Source organism: Molothrus aeneus, chromosome 24, assembly GCF_037042795.1.
Source record: "Molothrus aeneus isolate 106 chromosome 24, BPBGC_Maene_1.0, whole genome shotgun sequence".
NCBI classification, from domain to species: domain Eukaryota; kingdom Metazoa; phylum Chordata; class Aves; order Passeriformes; family Icteridae; genus Molothrus; species Molothrus aeneus.
Window position 1 is genome coordinate 6,880,524 of NC_089669.1, and position 16,647 is coordinate 6,897,170.

General features: G+C 49.2%; 1 protein-coding gene across 1 annotated transcript; it reads right to left on the bottom strand.

Annotated features, from left to right (window-relative positions):
• Window positions 1–263: 263 nt before the first annotated feature.
• Window positions 264–16,488, bottom strand: LOC136566263 (cryptochrome-1-like). Its single transcript, XM_066565332.1, has 12 exons — window positions 16,368–16,488; window positions 15,250–15,371; window positions 12,253–12,713; window positions 11,229–11,345; window positions 8,360–8,507; window positions 7,985–8,125; window positions 6,689–6,859; window positions 6,011–6,151; window positions 5,427–5,578; window positions 3,305–3,402; window positions 2,726–2,836; window positions 264–1,077 (listed from the first exon to the last, which is right to left on the bottom strand). Exons 3-12 carry the CDS (start codon window positions 12,663–12,665, stop codon window positions 986–988), a joined length of 1,584 nt encoding a protein of 527 aa, XP_066421429.1. The 5' UTR covers window positions 12,666–12,713; window positions 15,250–15,371; window positions 16,368–16,488; the 3' UTR covers window positions 264–985.
• Window positions 16,489–16,647: the final 159 nt, after the last annotated feature.

The following is a 16,647-nucleotide window of genomic DNA, read 5'->3' on the forward strand; positions in this document are numbered from 1 at the left end:
CCTGCAGTTTACAGCCTCCTCCTAGTGCTCATGGCTCCTGTGCTGCTCCTGCACTAGATCCTGGGATGCTTCCAAGGAGTTTGGATTGCTGCTGGAGCTGCTGTGCCACCAGGTTTCCCGAGAGGACCGATGGATATTGTGATGACAGATTGCTTCAGAGCCCTTGCATTGTTCATGTCAGAAATAAGTTTTATTTCTTTCCAAACACAGAATACTACCTGCAGCCATGAAAACCCCACTGCACTTCCCCACCCCCAAACCCCCAATCATAACTGACTAATCCAGCCTTGCCAAACATCACAACAATACATTTCAGCGGAAGGAGAAATCTTTCCATGTGGTACATGATAGAATTAATCTCTGCCCTCCAGTTCTAGTTAGCCAAGGAAGAGAATTATGGTGACCAAGTTATATATTAGCCCTAATTCAGTGAGATATTTTCAACTTTGTCCTTAAAATGCATAATAATTCCTACTTATGACTTAAAACCTACACAGAAGCTACAAGGGGCTGCACTCTGTCTCCCCAAACTGGGGACTACAGTCATAAACTAGGAACTTAGAATAAATAATCTGAACATCCCTAAGTTTGTCTCTACAAGGCAAGCAAATCAAGGTCCTAATACTAATGTGCAACCACTTTAATGTGCACATGGTCTTCTGACATTAAGATATTTTTCACAAAATCTATTTATACATGTGCATGAATAACATGGACTTGAAGGATGCTGCAGCAGCAGGACCTGCCACAACCACGCACCTCTTGCATTCACCCAACAGCTTCAACAAATGGTCCAGAAGCCACTCAAAATAACTGCACTAAAACTACTCAAGATCCAACAAATCTCCTGAGGTCAGGTCGCAAGCAAGAGGCACCATCAGCAGGGCAAAGTATGGAGGACAGTGGTTGGCCAACTCAACTGGCCCCGGCTCTCCTCTCTTGCCTCTTTTGGTACCCAGCAGGTGACCCCTGAGGGAATTTTGGTTTATTCTGCTGTTCGGGCCACTTTTCCTTTTGAAATCTTTTCTTCTGAATGGTCACGTTTTACCTTTATTTCCATGGGGTCATCTGCATCATCTACAGCAAGAAATAAAGAAGGATTACAGTTTGCAAAGTCTTCGCGGACCTCAGTCAGGTTAAGATACAAAGTATCACAAAATGCTTCTGTTCATAGGCAACAAGAATAATGAAATCCCAGGATGGTTTGGGTTGGAAGGGGCCTTAAAGCTCATTTCATTCCACTCCACACCTTCCAGACTGTTCCAAGTCCCATCCTACTCCTTAGCCCTTACTCTATTCCAGTATCTGCTCCCCTGTATGAGCTAGTTTTCATACTGAGATGGGCATTAGGATAACACTTGGAGTCAGGGACTCTCAAAATTTTGGCTTTCCCAACATTCAGTCCCTGGTACCACAGGGCTGCTGGAAGAACTGCCAGCATACAGTGGTTATATCTGTACTATTCCAGTGTGCAACATCATGGACACATTAATAGGTATCCATTCCAAGGTTTGGAAAAATTAATTCCGTCAGATTAGAGGGGTGAAGGAAAGAACAGTTAAGGTTCCCCTCAGCTGCTGCATGTTGGTTTTCTATAATATAGAGAGGCTGTTGTGGTCCACTCTTAAATAGAAAGGTATTTTGTCACCTAAATTCCATTATGGAGCCAGGCTGGGAGAACTGGGAATGTTCAGCCTGGAGAAGAGAAGGCTTCCAGGGAGACCTGACAGACCCTTCCTAAAGGGGCTCCAAGAGAGCTGGAGAGGGACATGGGACAAGGGCCTGGAGGGACAGAACAAATGGGAATGGCTTCCCATTGCTAGAGGGCAGAGTTAGGTGTGATACTGGGATGAAATTCTTCCCTGTGAGGTTGTTGAGGCCCTGGCAGAGGCTGCCCAGAGAAGCTGTGGCTGCACCTGGATCCAAGGCCAGGTTGGACAGGGTTTGGAAAAACATGGGATAGTGCAAGGTGTTCCTGCCCACGGCAGGGCGTGGAAACTGGATGAGCTTTAAAGTCCTTTTCCACCCAAACCAGGCTGAGATTCCATGTTTTACTGTGAAGGATTCCTCTGAGCTCAGCACAGGCCCTGGGACTTCAATTTTAAGAGCACAGGTACCATAAGTGACCCATCTGTGTGACTGGAAATACCTAATTAATTAAGTACTTCAGGCTTGGCACAGTTGGAGTGTTCTAGCCTTACCTGATAACTACCTGTTTGTTATCCACAGGGTTAAGCAATGCAGAAAACCATGCCAAAGGGTAAATTTCTTGGAACAACTCAACTCTCCAGAGCTTTATGCTCAGTGGGCATCTCAATTTCTGCTACGGCATAAGGCAGATCATGGTACCAAGGACAAGTAAGAATGTTCTGGTTTACAAGAGGCATGGGCAGAGCTGCAGAGATTTCTGCACCTTGGAGACACACTCAGCCAGCCTGGGGCTGGGGGGTCAGGGCAGGGGGAGAAGATCTGGTTTTGGGAAGGCATTTCTACAGCAGGCAGGAGGATGCTCCAAGGGGACAGGGAAGGAAGAAAAGGCTCACACTCTTGTTCTCACACTTGAGACAGCATTTTAACAGTAACCAGAAGAGTCGCTCATGATGTTAGTATCCAACATGGAAAAGCATCCTGGAAAAGCACCCAAAGCCGAGCCCCAGAGCCCAGGTTCCTGAGGACAGTCTGTGTGTCACAGCACAGGGAATGTGGGTGCTGCAGCATCTCTCACCTCTCGTGAGCTGGACTGTTTTGTGCTGCTCTTCTCTGACCTGTTTCATCAACTGCAGGTTGTGGTCACTGGCTTCCTTGTGGTTCACCATGGGGAAGGGGTAATCCTGACCTGGTAATGTGGAGACAGAACCTTTACCACACTCGGCAAAGACATTTTCCCTGGATTTGGAATACTTCCAGCTTTTCTTAAATGGAAGTGTCTAATCCTTGCCATCAAAGAGAAGAGCTCCCACTTTGACCTAAGAGCCTTCAGAGATGTGTTAGACCAGGAGTAAAACCACAAGATATTCTGATATTATTTAAAGCAGTCAAGCATCCAAGATAAATAAATTTAAAGGCAAAAGTATGGAGTGATCCAAGACTTTTAGGACATAAAGTTGAAGCAAAAATATGTACTGTGAAATGAGACTCCTATAAAAAATGTTAATGGAGAATGAACAGAAGGAAGGCTGTTGGATTCATCCATTTTCAGAAGATAAATGGCTTATGTTGGAAGCGTGATGCTTCCATCTCATACACATTTATTTTGGATAGTTAGCAGCAGAAAAATCCTTAGCAAGGAATGTGAATTAATTACCTATGATACATCCTGCTTGCTTCTGCTCCTCTTCAGATGCTGTCCAGGGCTCATAGATGTACTTGGAGGGAAAGTTCTTTAGTATGGGCAAGTATTTCCTAAAAATAGGGATAATAGGGGGGTTTATAATCCTGCAGGTAAACATTCATTCAGAGAAGTGTAAGCCAACCTGTGCCATGTTAATATTGAGATTACAATCTGTGGGAAAGTTCTGATTAATTGTCCACAAAAAAGTCGGGTTTATGTTCTCAAATCTCCATAGGTGGTATCTTCCAAAAGTTAACTTCACAGCATAGAATAAATGGGGTGATTTAAACAGTACTTCGGTTTTGATTTCCTCCAAAGTATGTTTTTAACATTTTCACTGACATTTCACCCTAAACATTAATAAAATTTAAAAACAAACTAATCTTAAAAAATTATTGCAGAATGGCAAAGTAATTTTTTGTCCCACTCTGTGAGGTACCTCAGCAAAGGCTTCTCCTTGGCAATACCCAAATCTAGACAGGATGCAAGGAAGAGATGTGGGGAAATTGAGCTGTGCTGGGGGTTGGGTTTTCTTTCCTTTTCTTTCCTCTGCTCGTGGTATTTTTTCCCATTGTGTTGTTAAGTAGCACTGATGGCTGTGTGCTTGAGACTGCAGGAAGGGGGAACTCCTCTGATTTTTGGGAGCTTCTCTGGGAGGGACAGAGACACCCCGGGATTAGAAGCAGGTAAGGGACGGGGGCAGTTGCGGATCTCTCGCTCAATCTGGGCTTCGGAGGACGGTGGGACCCGCAGCCTGGGAAAAGGAATTCGCTGCCACGGCCACAACCCAGCTGGGAGCTGCTTTTCTTCTGCTGCTGGGCCCCGCACCCCTGTGCGCTACCGGGACGTCCAGCAGTTCCAGCTCCTGCCGCAGATCTTGACACATCTCGCCCACCACGCGGGGATTTTTCACTCATTCCTGTTGTTCCAGCCTAGCGTTTCTCAGAGTCCTGTGGGGGCACCGGGACTGACTACCCCAGGGTTTGTGGAGCAAAGCCTCTCCTCCATCCCTCCCCGTCTGGGCCCAGCCGCCATTGCCGCGCGCTCGCCGCGCCGCCCCACAGCGCCCCCTACAGCCCCGCGGGGATCACTGCACCGGCCCCGCCCGCCGAGAGCCAGCAGCGCCCCTGCTGGCCGTGCCCGGAACTGCACAAGAGGGAAAGCACCGCAGCCCCAAGGCTGGGACTGGGCTCCTGCTCTGTTATTGCTGATGCTGCAGTCGTTGTTGTTTGTTTGCCTTGTTATACATACTAGTAAAGAACTGCTATTCCTAATCTCATATATTTTTGCCTGAGAGCCCCTTAAGTTCAAAATTATAATAATTTGGAGGGAGGGGCTTCACATTCTCCATTCCAAGGGAGGCTCCCACCTTCCTTAGCAGACACCTGCCTTTCAAACCAAGACAAGCTGTTTGCTCAACACTAACACAGTGAGCCCAGTGCTTTGAGAAAGTCCATCAGCACATTATGGAGAGACAAAAAAATGAGACTCTGAAGCAAAGAGGACTTAGAGTGGAAAATAAAACCCATGTGTGTGCAACTAAAGAATGGCAGGGTTAGGTTGGATATTGGGATATTCCTCCCTGTGAGGGTGGTAAGGCCCTGGCACAGGTTGCCCAGAGAAGCTATGGCTGTCCCATCCCTGCAACTGTCCAAGGCCAGGCTTGGAGAAGCCTTAGGATAGTGGAAAGTGTCCCTGCCCATGGCAGGGAGTGGAACTGGATGAGGTTTAAGCTCCCTTCCAAGCATATCCCAGAATTCTATGAAAAGCAAGAAAAAAAGTGCAGACTGGAGCAGGGAAGCTGTGGGAAGTTCTTCTCAAATCCTTTGGAAAGAGGAGCCAGCCTAGTGATCAAACATGGTGCTGGACACAACAAGTGCTCACAAATGAACACAAGCCCTGCTCAGCCATCACTTGGAATAACAGATATCTCTCTGCTTCTCCATGCCTCAGTTTCCCCAAGTGTTCAATAAAACCATTGCTATGAGTCCTGTTTACCAGCTGTGTGTGTTTGAAACTGATCCAGTTCCTGCTGTTCCTTCTCAAGAGGAGCTTGAGAAGCTCTCAGGAGGTGGTGGGGTGGGTGTCCCCTGACCTGATGTAGTCGCCTTGGGGGTCTGTGCGCTTCCCGAAGCGGACAGGGCAGAAGATCCGTGTGTACTGGTGGAAGAAGGCACTGGCTGACAGCCACATCCAGTTCCCAGCGTTGATGCTGTAGTCAGCATCTAAAAGCAGCTCTTCAAACACCTGCACATCAGGGATGGGAAGAGAAAAAGCCCTGAAATGGCTATATAGCAAAAACTAGACAAAAGCAGACTGGGAGGTTGCTACTGGAAGCACAGCACTGTGGGGCCAGGGCTGCCTCCTCACAGGCACACTAGGAATGCTCTCCATAGACAGAAGACAGAGCAACCCAAAAACTCTGGGTTTGGAACCTGCTAGAGACTGAGCACGTCTCCACCAGTATCCTCGTTCTCCAAAAATCATGAGGATTTGGGGAAGGGAATGAACCCTCACCACTGCACTGAGTGACAAACAAGGATATTCCATAAAGCCTGAGATCCACAGGAAGGGGCAGAACCAAACCCTGCTCTGTAGAACTGTCCACTGCTAGACTCAGGCTGTGCAGGGTTTCTCGGGGCTAGGCAGAACAGAGGAAAATAAAAGCCAGCAGTGAACCTTCATTCCCTCTTCCCAGCTGATCCAAAGGTCCCCTCGTGTCAGGAAGCAGGCGACAGCGTGCCGAGCCAGGTGATGGATCCAGCCTTCCTGGCGCAGCTGGGTCATAATGGCATCGATCCATGGGAACCCTGTCTGTGCCTGCAGCAGAACAGGAACATCAGCTCTCCCCCATACACTGCTTTCACAGAATTACAGACTGGTTTGGGTGGGAAGGGACATTAAAGCCCATTCCACCCCCTGCCATGGGCAGGGACACTTCCACTAGCTCAGGTTGCTCCAAGCCCCATCCAACCTGGCCTTGGACACTTCCAGGGATCCAGAGGCAGCCACAGCTGCTCTGGGAAACCTAGGCCAGGGGCTCACCACCCTCACAGGGAAGAACTTCGTCCCAGTATCCCATCTAACACTGCCCTCTGTCAGCTGGAAGCCATTCCCCTTGTCCTGTCACTCCACTCCTTGTCTCAAGTCCCTCTCCAGCTCCCCTGGAGCCCCTTTAGGCACTGGAAGGGTCTCTAAGGTCTCCCTGGAGCCTTCTTTTCTCCAGGCTCAACATTCCCAGCTCTCACAGCCTGTCACACCACTGCAAGATGCATTCAAACTGCCAGCAGGGACAGATCAAGGGAAGAGGAAAGCTCCAAGCTCCAATGCAGCTGCTGTGGCCATGAACCTCATTACCGTTTTCCATTTGTGGAGCCTCTCTGCATCCTTGTACCAGCAGATCTGGAGGCAGATGGGGTTCCCAGCCATCTGGGTGAAGTTGGGCGTTGCTGATGCTACTGTATAGAAGAATTCCCTCCACAACAGCTGCCCTTGGAGCGACACTGGAGGCAGAGAGTGATGCTTTGCCTGCAAAAGACACAAGGTGACAGCTTCAGTTCATACATATCATTGCAGCTTCACTCATTTTCTGAGTGTCAGGCCTATAAAATAAAGATTAATCTGACTAAAATACTAGTTTCAAGGCACTTTAGTGTTCAAGTCAAGGAAATCAAATATCTGAGGCAATGCTGTCTGGGCCAAAGCAAAAGCAAACTGCCAGACTTCAGTGTTACCTCAAACATACTCCATCTACCTTCCAAAACTGTGTCACACTGGGATTTCTTACACCAAGCATATCTTTATTAATGTGTTAACTTAATTCAGGTGGCTCAGCCATGTCTCAAATGATAATCTTAAGATGGAGGTAAAGGAGGTTGGTTTTCTTGGGCTGGTTTAAAGCTCACTTTTTCTTAAGAATCAAACAAGATTTCAGAAAGTGGTTTTCATTTATGCAACAATTAAAATTTGTCTAAGATAAAATCAGTTGATTTCTAGAAACAAAACTGTATAAACCAATCAGAAACTTCCCTTAACCACCAGACAGACAAACTAAATCCTTGAAATTTAGGAAGGTTTTCCTGGACTTCCCTGCTGATCCTAGGTCTGCTGGCTCCCTATTCATAGAACCATGATTTGGGTTGGAAGGGACATTAAAGCCCATTTCACTCTACCCCCTGCCATGGGCAGGGACACCTTCCACTAGCCCAGGTTGCTCCAAGCCCCATCCAACCTGGCCTTGGACACTTCCAGGGACGGGACAGCCACAGCTTCTCTGGGGACCGTGTGCCAGGGCCTCACCACCCTCATAGGAAAGAATTTCTTCCCAACATCTAATCCAAATCCGCTCTCTTTCAGTTTGAAGCCATTCCCTATTGCCCTGTCGCTACAGTTCCTGATGAAAACATGAATTTAGAATATTAATATCCTGTTTCTAAAACTTAATTGGGAAGAGCTGCAGACATTCTGTGGCTGTTTCACAGAACATGAAGCCACTCCACAGATTTCATGGGACACTGTGAGAAGACACGAACAAAGCAGCATTTTTTGATACACCAAGTCTCTACCAAGATGATCCGAGTGTTAAATCCTGCCTCCCATGCCAGACTTGTCACAGTTTTGGATTTGCTTACTTAGGACCAATTATTGGCTTACCTGAGCATAAATGTTTGACAACCTATAAAAAAATGTCCGAACTGACAGACAGCCCATACTGAAATATGGGCTCAAGCCTGTGGTGCTTGGAAGCAGCGAGTTTGGGATTGTCCGTGGTTTAGTAAAACTTGTTACCCAGCCCTGAAATGAAAACAGAAATTTGGGTTCAGGCAGCACAAGATGACACACGGTCAGTAATAAACAGAGGAAAGCTCTTGGAACTGGCTTAACTATCAGAGGGGCTTGTTTGATGTCATGCCTGGAAAACACTCCCACTTCCCAGAAATCAAGGAGAACAAAACCCGAGCCCAAGCTGCCACCCTCCTCCAAGCCAAGCTGGGCACTGATCTCAGCCTGGGTTCCATCAGGGCTGACCTGGTCAGTCAAGTGTTGCTCCAGGCGCTGCAGCCCTTCAGTCTCCCCTCCTCTCCAAGGGGAAAGGCTCTCTGGGGAAATCTTCAAATCCACAGGGAGAGGCACCCTGTAACACTCAGCCAGGCCTGGGTCAGGGGCCCTACATCTCCTGAGGTGAGAGAGAAAACTCTTTGAAAGGAACAACAGGAGCCAGAAGATAGAGGCAGTCCCTGTCGATGCACATACCAAGTATCATCTATCACAGTCCAACCAGAGCACAGAGAATGAAAGCACAGTGAGAAATCCCAGGCTGTACTCTCCTGGGGGAGAAGAGTTCATCCTGCAATTGCTCCAGGGAATTCTAGCCAGAACTGGGGAAGAACAGTCCCACCAAGTTACAGTGCTCAGAGCAGTCAGCTGCACCCCCAGCTCAGACCCCTTTCAGTTCCCATGCCCTACACCGGCTCAGAGGCAGCTCCTCTCCAGTTCCTCCCAGCTGCCACATCCATCCCTAGGAGGGAACCAAGAGCCTCCTCAGACCCTAAACACAATTATGGTGCTGCCTCCAAATGCCACTCCAGCTCCTCTGAGTGCCTCTGAGGAGAGGTCACTCTGGAGCCACACAATCCCAGACTGGTTTGGGTTGGAAGGGACATTAAAGCCCATCCAGTTCCCCCTCCTGCCACGGGTAGGGTCACCTTCCCCAGGTTGCTCCAAGCCCCGGCCAACCTGGCCTTGGACACTTCCAGGCATGGGGAAGCCACAGCTTCTCTGGACAATCTGTGCTAGGGCCTCACTACTGCAGAATTTCTTCCCAACATCTAATCTAAACCTTCTCTCTTTCAGTTTCATAGGGAAGGAAGCAGGAGAGGGAAAAGAGGCAGGAGAGCTGGGCCACCCCAGCTACTCATTCTTAACCAAGCTGGGGCCCCCAAGCCCACACCCCTCAGCAGCCCCCCCCCATCTCCTCAGCCTCAGTTGCTGAAGCTTCCCAAGGCCTCTGCTCCCCATTTGGCTGGAAGAGCATCAGTTTGGTTTTTCTTCCATGACATAAAACACAGATGAAGAGGCCCAAGGAAGTGCTGATGACACAGACACTTCTCACAACCCGTGAATTAACTCAGACATCAAAAGATCTTTGTACTTACCTGGACAAACCTGAGCTCAGCCCTGCTGCAGACACCTACAGAGGTGGGGCCAGTGCAGCTCTCAGAGCATTGACATAGCTCAGGCCTGCTGGGAAGCATGTGAACCTCTTATCTCTCATCAGCATTAATTTTAAAAGTCCAAACGAACAAATCAGGCAAGAAAGGGGGAAAAAAAGAACAGTGCTAGAAAAAAATACAGGAACTTATATATTCCAGTACTTAAATAAGTCTCGTTATCAGACTGTCTCAGGACAACATTCAGGAAGTAACACGATTCCCCCAAAATGGGAAGATCCAAGCCTGGGTTGGTGGCACTGAGCTGAGGCCATGCAGGAGGCACCTGATGTTGAATCCCAAGCACCTGCAGTCCCATTCCAGCTCTCTCCTGCTCGTCTTACCTCCCTTTGAATCACTAACCTCATGGAGAGCTAAACACAAGACATCCTTGACTCTGAGCTACTTCTCAAGTCCTGGGAGACAAGGGCTCAGTCTCTCTTTCCCATATAGCAGAGGGGAGCAGAGATTTAAAGCCAGGAGGGAACAGTAGGATCATTCCATCGAACTTCCTGCATAAAACAAGCTATTGTGGTTCATCTAATTCCTGTCCAAAATCTTGAGAGGAATGCAGAGCATGCCTTTGAGTTAATTCCCCAGGCTTTCCTCTGCAGGAGTTTGACATCTCTTAAAAGCTTTTCTCAAGGTGTGTCTTAGGTTACAAGATATGGCTGGGGCTGTGTATCCTATTGCCATCTGTTGGAGGTGGGGCAGTTATCCTCTGTTCATTGGGCCACCTATTAAAACCAGGTGGGGCAGTTTTCTTTGTATCTTCACACTCTCCCTCTGGGGAGATCTCTTCTGTTCATGGCCATTGAGTGTCCCTGCATGGCTGATAAAATTATATCATCCCACTGGGAGATGTTCCACCCAGGGGAGGAGCCAAGCATTCCTACCTGGGTACAATCTGAGGTTTGGAACAGCACAGTCAGCCCTTTCCCAGTGCATTCCCAGAGGAGCAGCTTTCTGCTGCCCTGCATTGCCAGAGGGAGCCCAGGCCCATCTCCAGCAGCCCTGGAGCTGCAGAGGAAAACTCCCCCCTTGTGCAGGATCCCTGCTCCAGCAGAGCCACAGCTGGCACTGCAGGAGGGCTGAGCCCCCATGGGATGGGGCTGTGCCACCTCCCTGACACACAGGGTGTCAGGTCATATTCTGACTCTGTCAGTGTGTTGGTTGTTTTTTGGCGTTTTTTTACTATTTTATTTGTATTTTAAATTTTCCTAGTAAAGAACTGCTATTCCTATTCCCATATCTTTGCCTGAGAGCCTCATAATTTCAAAATTATAATAATTTGGAGGGAGGGGGTTTACATTTTCCCTTTCAAGGGAGGTTCCTGCCTTCTTTAGCAGACACCTGTCTTTTCAAAGCAAGACAAAGTGCTTTGCAAAAGCTTAAGACTTTTATGGAATCATAGAATCATTAAGGTTGGAAAAAACCTTTAAGTCATTGAATCCAACCATTACTCTGTGAGGTGTCCCACATGGTGAGAAATCTGCACAAATACAAAAAGAGATGAGTATCAGACCATTCTGCCATCAGTTACATCCCCTGTATATAGAATCAATAACCTTCCATGCACAGAAATAAAACAAGAAAACATCTAAAATGCCTCATTATCATTTGGGCCTGGCTCTTCTTTTGGGCAGAGAAAGAGGACCAGCGATTCCTGCTCACAGGCTGGTACTTACTGGAAGTCTTCAGCTGTGAGGTTTCGGACAGGCACCTCAGGGTCACCAAGCAAAGACAGAATGTGAAGGAACCTCTTGTAAGTTAATGGGGGACTCCCACCATTTAGGTCCAAAATCCTTAAAAAAAAACCAAAACAACAAGATCTCTTCTCACATAACAGAAACCAAGGAAGAAGCTGGAACTGCCAGTGGACAGGAAGGTGACATCACAGGCTGTAACAACTCCATTAGTGCAACTGAACGTAGAAATTACAGATTTTACAAGTGAAACTCCCCTGGGTGAGTGTACATCTATCCCAAGAGCAGTTTCTCAGGACCTAAGACAACAAAACCGGGATCAGGATTCCAGCCATGGCCTCACCTGCACAGCCACATACAGCCAGGACACACAGGGCAGGGCATGGGACACCTCTGGAGTCACAAAATATAGGTTCAGGGCAGTAAATAACTGTCCTCTCAGAGCAATGACCTGTGCAAACAGCTTGAATTCAAGACAGCAAGTTACACACGTCCATTCATTTACATAATTTAGGGGTTTTGCAAAATTGGAGTGTTAGGGCTGGTTTAGTTATTACTGCTTTCCTTCTTAATAATTTCAATATCTTCAGTCATTCAACACTGAGTAACAGCTTGGATCCAAGTGTATTCAAACACCAGTGAAAGCTGACTTGAAAGAGTTTGAAAAAATCTGACACCAAAAACTCTTACCATATTCAATAGAACTTTTACAAGTCCTACTAAAGGTGTTAGAGAATTTCTTCCACTCTGTTTAAAAGAGTAAGTTTTTAGGTGAATTAAACTGCCCAAAAGGAAAAAGTTAAGCAGCTGTTTGGGCTGAAATTCTAAAACCTGTGCACAATCTCTTCTGTTTCTTCCAAGGGAGCAACAAAGTTCTCCCAGCAAACAGCACCATGTTCACCTCAGACAGCTCAATTTCCTCCAAAGGAAAAACCAAGACACTTGGCCTTTCCTCTTCTAAAATGACCTCCCTGGAGACACTTGTGGGTTTGGGGCAGTCACGTACCGCTGGGTATTGTACAGGCTGTGGCTCACCAGGGAGAGCACCTCAAAGCCCAGCTCTGCCCCCAGGCGCTGGATGTTGGCCTCCATCTCCTTGTAAAACGGCTCCATCTCTGCATCCAGTGTCACTTGAGTGATATTCCACTTCTGGATGTGATCCCTAAGAACGAGCTCATACTCCCCTTGAATAACCAGCAAGCAGGAGCCCAGCTTGCCCAAGTTTTTGTGGAGATCCTCAAGGGACTGGAGCAGGAAATTCCAGCGCAGGGCCCCGATATGCATGGAGGAGGTCAGGAATGCTCTGTCCAGGATGTACACGGGGTACAGAGCCTCTGAGGACTCCAGGGCAGCCAGCAGCACTGGGTTGTCGTGGAGCCGGAGCTCCTTCCGGAAAAGGTGAATGGTGCGATGCAGCATCCTGGCTACAAGAGGAAGGGAACCCTTGGCTTCCAGGATACCAAATCCCTATAAAGAACAAGATCAATTAACAATTAGAAATAGAGCTCCAAAAAATCCTCTGCAGTTTTTAGAACAAACTTCTTGCTTTGATAAGTTTTCATGAGAGAGATATGCAGGAACAAGACCAAACCTCTCCTCTGACCCCATCATTCAGCAGCAGAATCACTACCCAGCTCCACAGAGAACGGCCTCTGCCCCAAATGAGTCAATCAAATCCTTAAATTAAATCCCTCAATGAAATCACATCCCAATAACACTCATCAGAAGGAAGGAATCAAAACAGTTGGAGCTGCCAGAGCTCCATTTAATGCACAAACACTTTTTAACCCCACAGATGTAGCTGTCAGCAAATCTTCTGGAAGTCATCAGCTGATTTCAAGGAGGTCCTCTGAGCAATCGGCTCATCAGAGACCTGGTGCAATACTCCGTCTGTCAGGCGATTTTAGGAGACATCTGAACTTATGGATTTCACAGAATCCCAGACTAGTTTGCGTTGGAAGGGACATTAAAGCTCATCCAGTTCTACCTCCTGCCATAGGCAGGGACACCTTCTTCTGTCCCAGGTTGCTCCAAGCGCCATCCAACCTGGCCGTGGACACTTCCAGGCATGGGGCAGCCACAGGTGCTATGGGCAACCTGGGCCAGAGCCTCACCACCCTCACAGGGAAGAATTTCTTCCAATATCCCATCTCATCCTGCCCTCCAGCAGTGGGAAACCATTCCCCCTTGTCTTGTTCCCCCAGATCCTTGTCCCAAGTCCCTCTCTAGTTCTCTTGAAGCCCCTTTAGGCACTGGAAGGGGCTCTGAAATCTCCCCTTTTCTTTTCTAAGCTGGGCATCCCCAGCTCTCCCAGCTTGCCTCCAGAGCAGAGCTGGGTGTGATAATGACACAAAACTACTCTTGATTTATACATTTATTCCCCTTTGAGCCACTTCAGCTGAGTTCAGAGGGTTAGCAGGAGTGCTGACCTTGCATCTGAGGCCGAAGCGTCTCAGGGTACAGTTTGGAAAGCAGCTCCCAAGCTCTGGCTGCCCTGTTCAGGACAATGGACACAGCAGATGCCAGGAAGCAAAGAAGGAGCCCAGCTGACACCTTGCCTGCACCAAACCCAGCAGCACCTCTTAAACTCACTTTCCCATATAAAATTGGGAAAGTTCAACACCCACCTCCCAGGTGAGTTCCTACCTGATGCTAATTTCCAGCCTTACCCCCAAAGGAGATCAGAGATTAGCAAACAACCAAATGACAACCCCTAATCCAGCTCAGCACTTCCAGCCAAACAGCTTCATTCACCCCCTCACAATGGCTGCACCAGGCAACTCAGCCCTTGCCCCTGCTCAACCCACATCCAGCAGCTTTTCCATAAATCTGATTTGCTCCATTTCCAAACACATGCACCAGCAGCACCCAGACAGGCCCATTTTGTTACAACTCCCCAGTAAGGCTCCAAACTCACAAGCAAAGGGTGCAGCCCAGTGCAGGGCTGGGCTGTGTGGTGTGCTCTGCGGTGTGCTCTGCCCTGCACCCACTTCCTGGGAGAACTGGAAAAACAAGGTGACTCTTGCTGCTCAGGGGAGCACCCAGATGGCATTTCTGGGTATTAAACCATGCAAAGTGTGCTGGAAGAGTCCCCTGCATCCTATGCATCAGCTAGGCTCACTGAGGGACTGCCCCAGTCAGGGGCTCCAAGGCCCCCACAGCCTTACAGCCTTTGGGGTTGTCCCAAGCCCTGTGGCCCCACATGGTCTGCAAGGTCACCCCAAATCCAGGGCCCAGCAGCCCCCTGATATCTGTGGGATCACACTCACCTCCATGCCCCTTCATCTCACACGCCTGGGACTGCTCTGAGCCCAGTGCCCCACACAGCCCATGGGATGGCCCCAAGATTCGTCCCTAGGCAGGACACATCCCTTCCAGTGATGGCATCCTTCTAGGAGCAGTGGGGAGCAGGACCACACAACAACACGGATTGGGCACAGGGCAGGCGGGCCTCAGGCCAGGGCCTGGGTGGGCTGTAGGGTCTGGGAAAACAGCAGCTCTGGGGATGCCACTAAAGGGGACTGGGGGAATCAGAGCTGGGAGGACAAGGATTTCATTAAAACAGGCTGGGAGGAGCAGAGGCTCCATTAAAATGGGCTGAAGCTCACTGGGGAGGGTGGGAGCCCCTACTGGATGGGAAAGAATGGGGAGGGGGATCACTTGTGCAGGCCATGGGTGGCGTCAGAAAGAAACTGAGCTCTTGGACACTCCTGTTGTGTCACAAGGAAAGGAAAGATGCTCTGGAATGTTGGAGAAGGCAGAGCAGGTGCTGTCTGTCATTGACATCATGTTGAGATTTATCCACTGTTACTCTTCCACCTCTCCATGAGCGAGCAGCTCGAGTCTGTTCACCCATCGAGTCTGTTCACTCCCCGTCATATCCAGATCACATCTGCTCCCCAAAAATCAACCAGGCAGGCAGAAAATACACCTCACACAGGATTCATCCCTGTACTTTGGGACAAGTACACCACAACAGAAAGCACAGAAATCTAGGCCTTACCTTGAGGGTTGCACAGCTGATGCTCCAGGGTCTTTACAACATATCACCCCAAAAAGAGGTCACATGGTCACTGATCCCAGCTCTCCTGCTGCTGAGCATTTCTCTCCACAGGCAGGAATGTGCTGGAGGGATGCAAAAGCTGTCAGTGGCACTATCCAAAACCCACTGTGCTGCCCCTGTTCCTACAGGCATCCAGAAATGAGTTGCCCAGTTTTAAACACCAGTAAATACCACAAATATCTGCACTGATGTGGATTCTGCATCAAAGATGGTCTAAGCCACACAAGCCTTTGTGTAATTCCCAAGAGTGAAGGAGGAGGATTGCAGGCAGCTCCTCTCTGGTCCCACTGGCCCTTGGAGCTGGCAGAGCCAGATGGGGCAGGGACAGACCAAGGCCTAAGGAACTGGGAAGAGAATTTTTTAACAGTTTAATTTCCTCTGTGGGACACTCTCCATTGTCAAATGCTCCTTTACTATATTTTGGCTGCTTCAGAGGCAGTAGTGAAACAGATAAACAATGGTTTATCTGGAGAGATCAGCCTTACACCTGCTCTCTCAAACCACAGTCTGGGCTTGGGAAGTGGAATAACGATCACCATTAAGTTGTTTAATGTTATTCTGATTTGACAGGCTCCAGAACAATTCTTAATTGGGATCTAAGAATTAATTTTTTGCATAAATCTGGGTCCATAATCCCACTCTCCACACTGAGCCAGACCTGAGGCTACTGTTGATTCCAACCTCTAGGTTCTTTCCCCTGTTTGAATACTTCAGGTGATAAATACGGTGCTGGATACAGCTTTGATGCAAGAAAATGGCATATTGAGTCAGAGGAGGAAATAAGTCCCAAACACATCGAAGTGTAGGGGCTTGACTGGGGCTTCTCCGGCAACGGGTCGAGAACCACACCCGAGAGTCTCTACCCGTGGGGGATGGGGCGGAGGGAGGACGGGCTGAGGCCCCAGGACCCGCTGCCCGGGCCCCTCAGACGGACGGGGAAGTGGCGAGGAGGCAACGGGGGAGGGCGGCCCCTGCGCCAGCCCCGCAGCAGCTGGGGGCGAACGGGCCAGCCTGGACTCCCACCGCCTCCCCGGGGGGCTCCCTGAGCCCGCCTTTACCTCCTTCCCCGCGGCCTGTGGTGGCGGCGGGCACGGCAGCGGTTCCTCGCCCTACGGGGTCGGTTACACAACACCGGCTGGGACAGGTGGGTTATGTAAGGACCGCTCCCAGCGAAGCCCTGCCCGCTGTCCGCGGAGGTTTAACGCGGTTCAGGGTGGGAGGGTCCCAGGGCTGGAGCATCCTAGAGCCGGGGATCCGGGGGGGGGGATCCGGGGGGGATCCCGGTTGGTCCCGGAGCTCCTTCGGCCCCGCCCCCGCCTCCCCACCACAACCTCAGGC

Coding starts and splice junctions, on each gene's coding strand:
- LOC136566263 (XM_066565332.1), bottom strand. CDS start 12,665: ATGCTGCATCGCACCATTCACCTTTTCCGGAAGGAGCTCCGGCTCCAC. Junction 11,346..12,252: donor AGCCTGTACAATACCCAGCG/GTACGTGACTGC, acceptor TTTTTTTTTAAG/GATTTTGGACCTAAATGGTG. Junction 6,152..6,688: donor GGCTCCACAAATGGAAAACG/GTAATGAGGTTC, acceptor GTTCTGCTGCAG/GCACAGACAGGGTTCCCATG.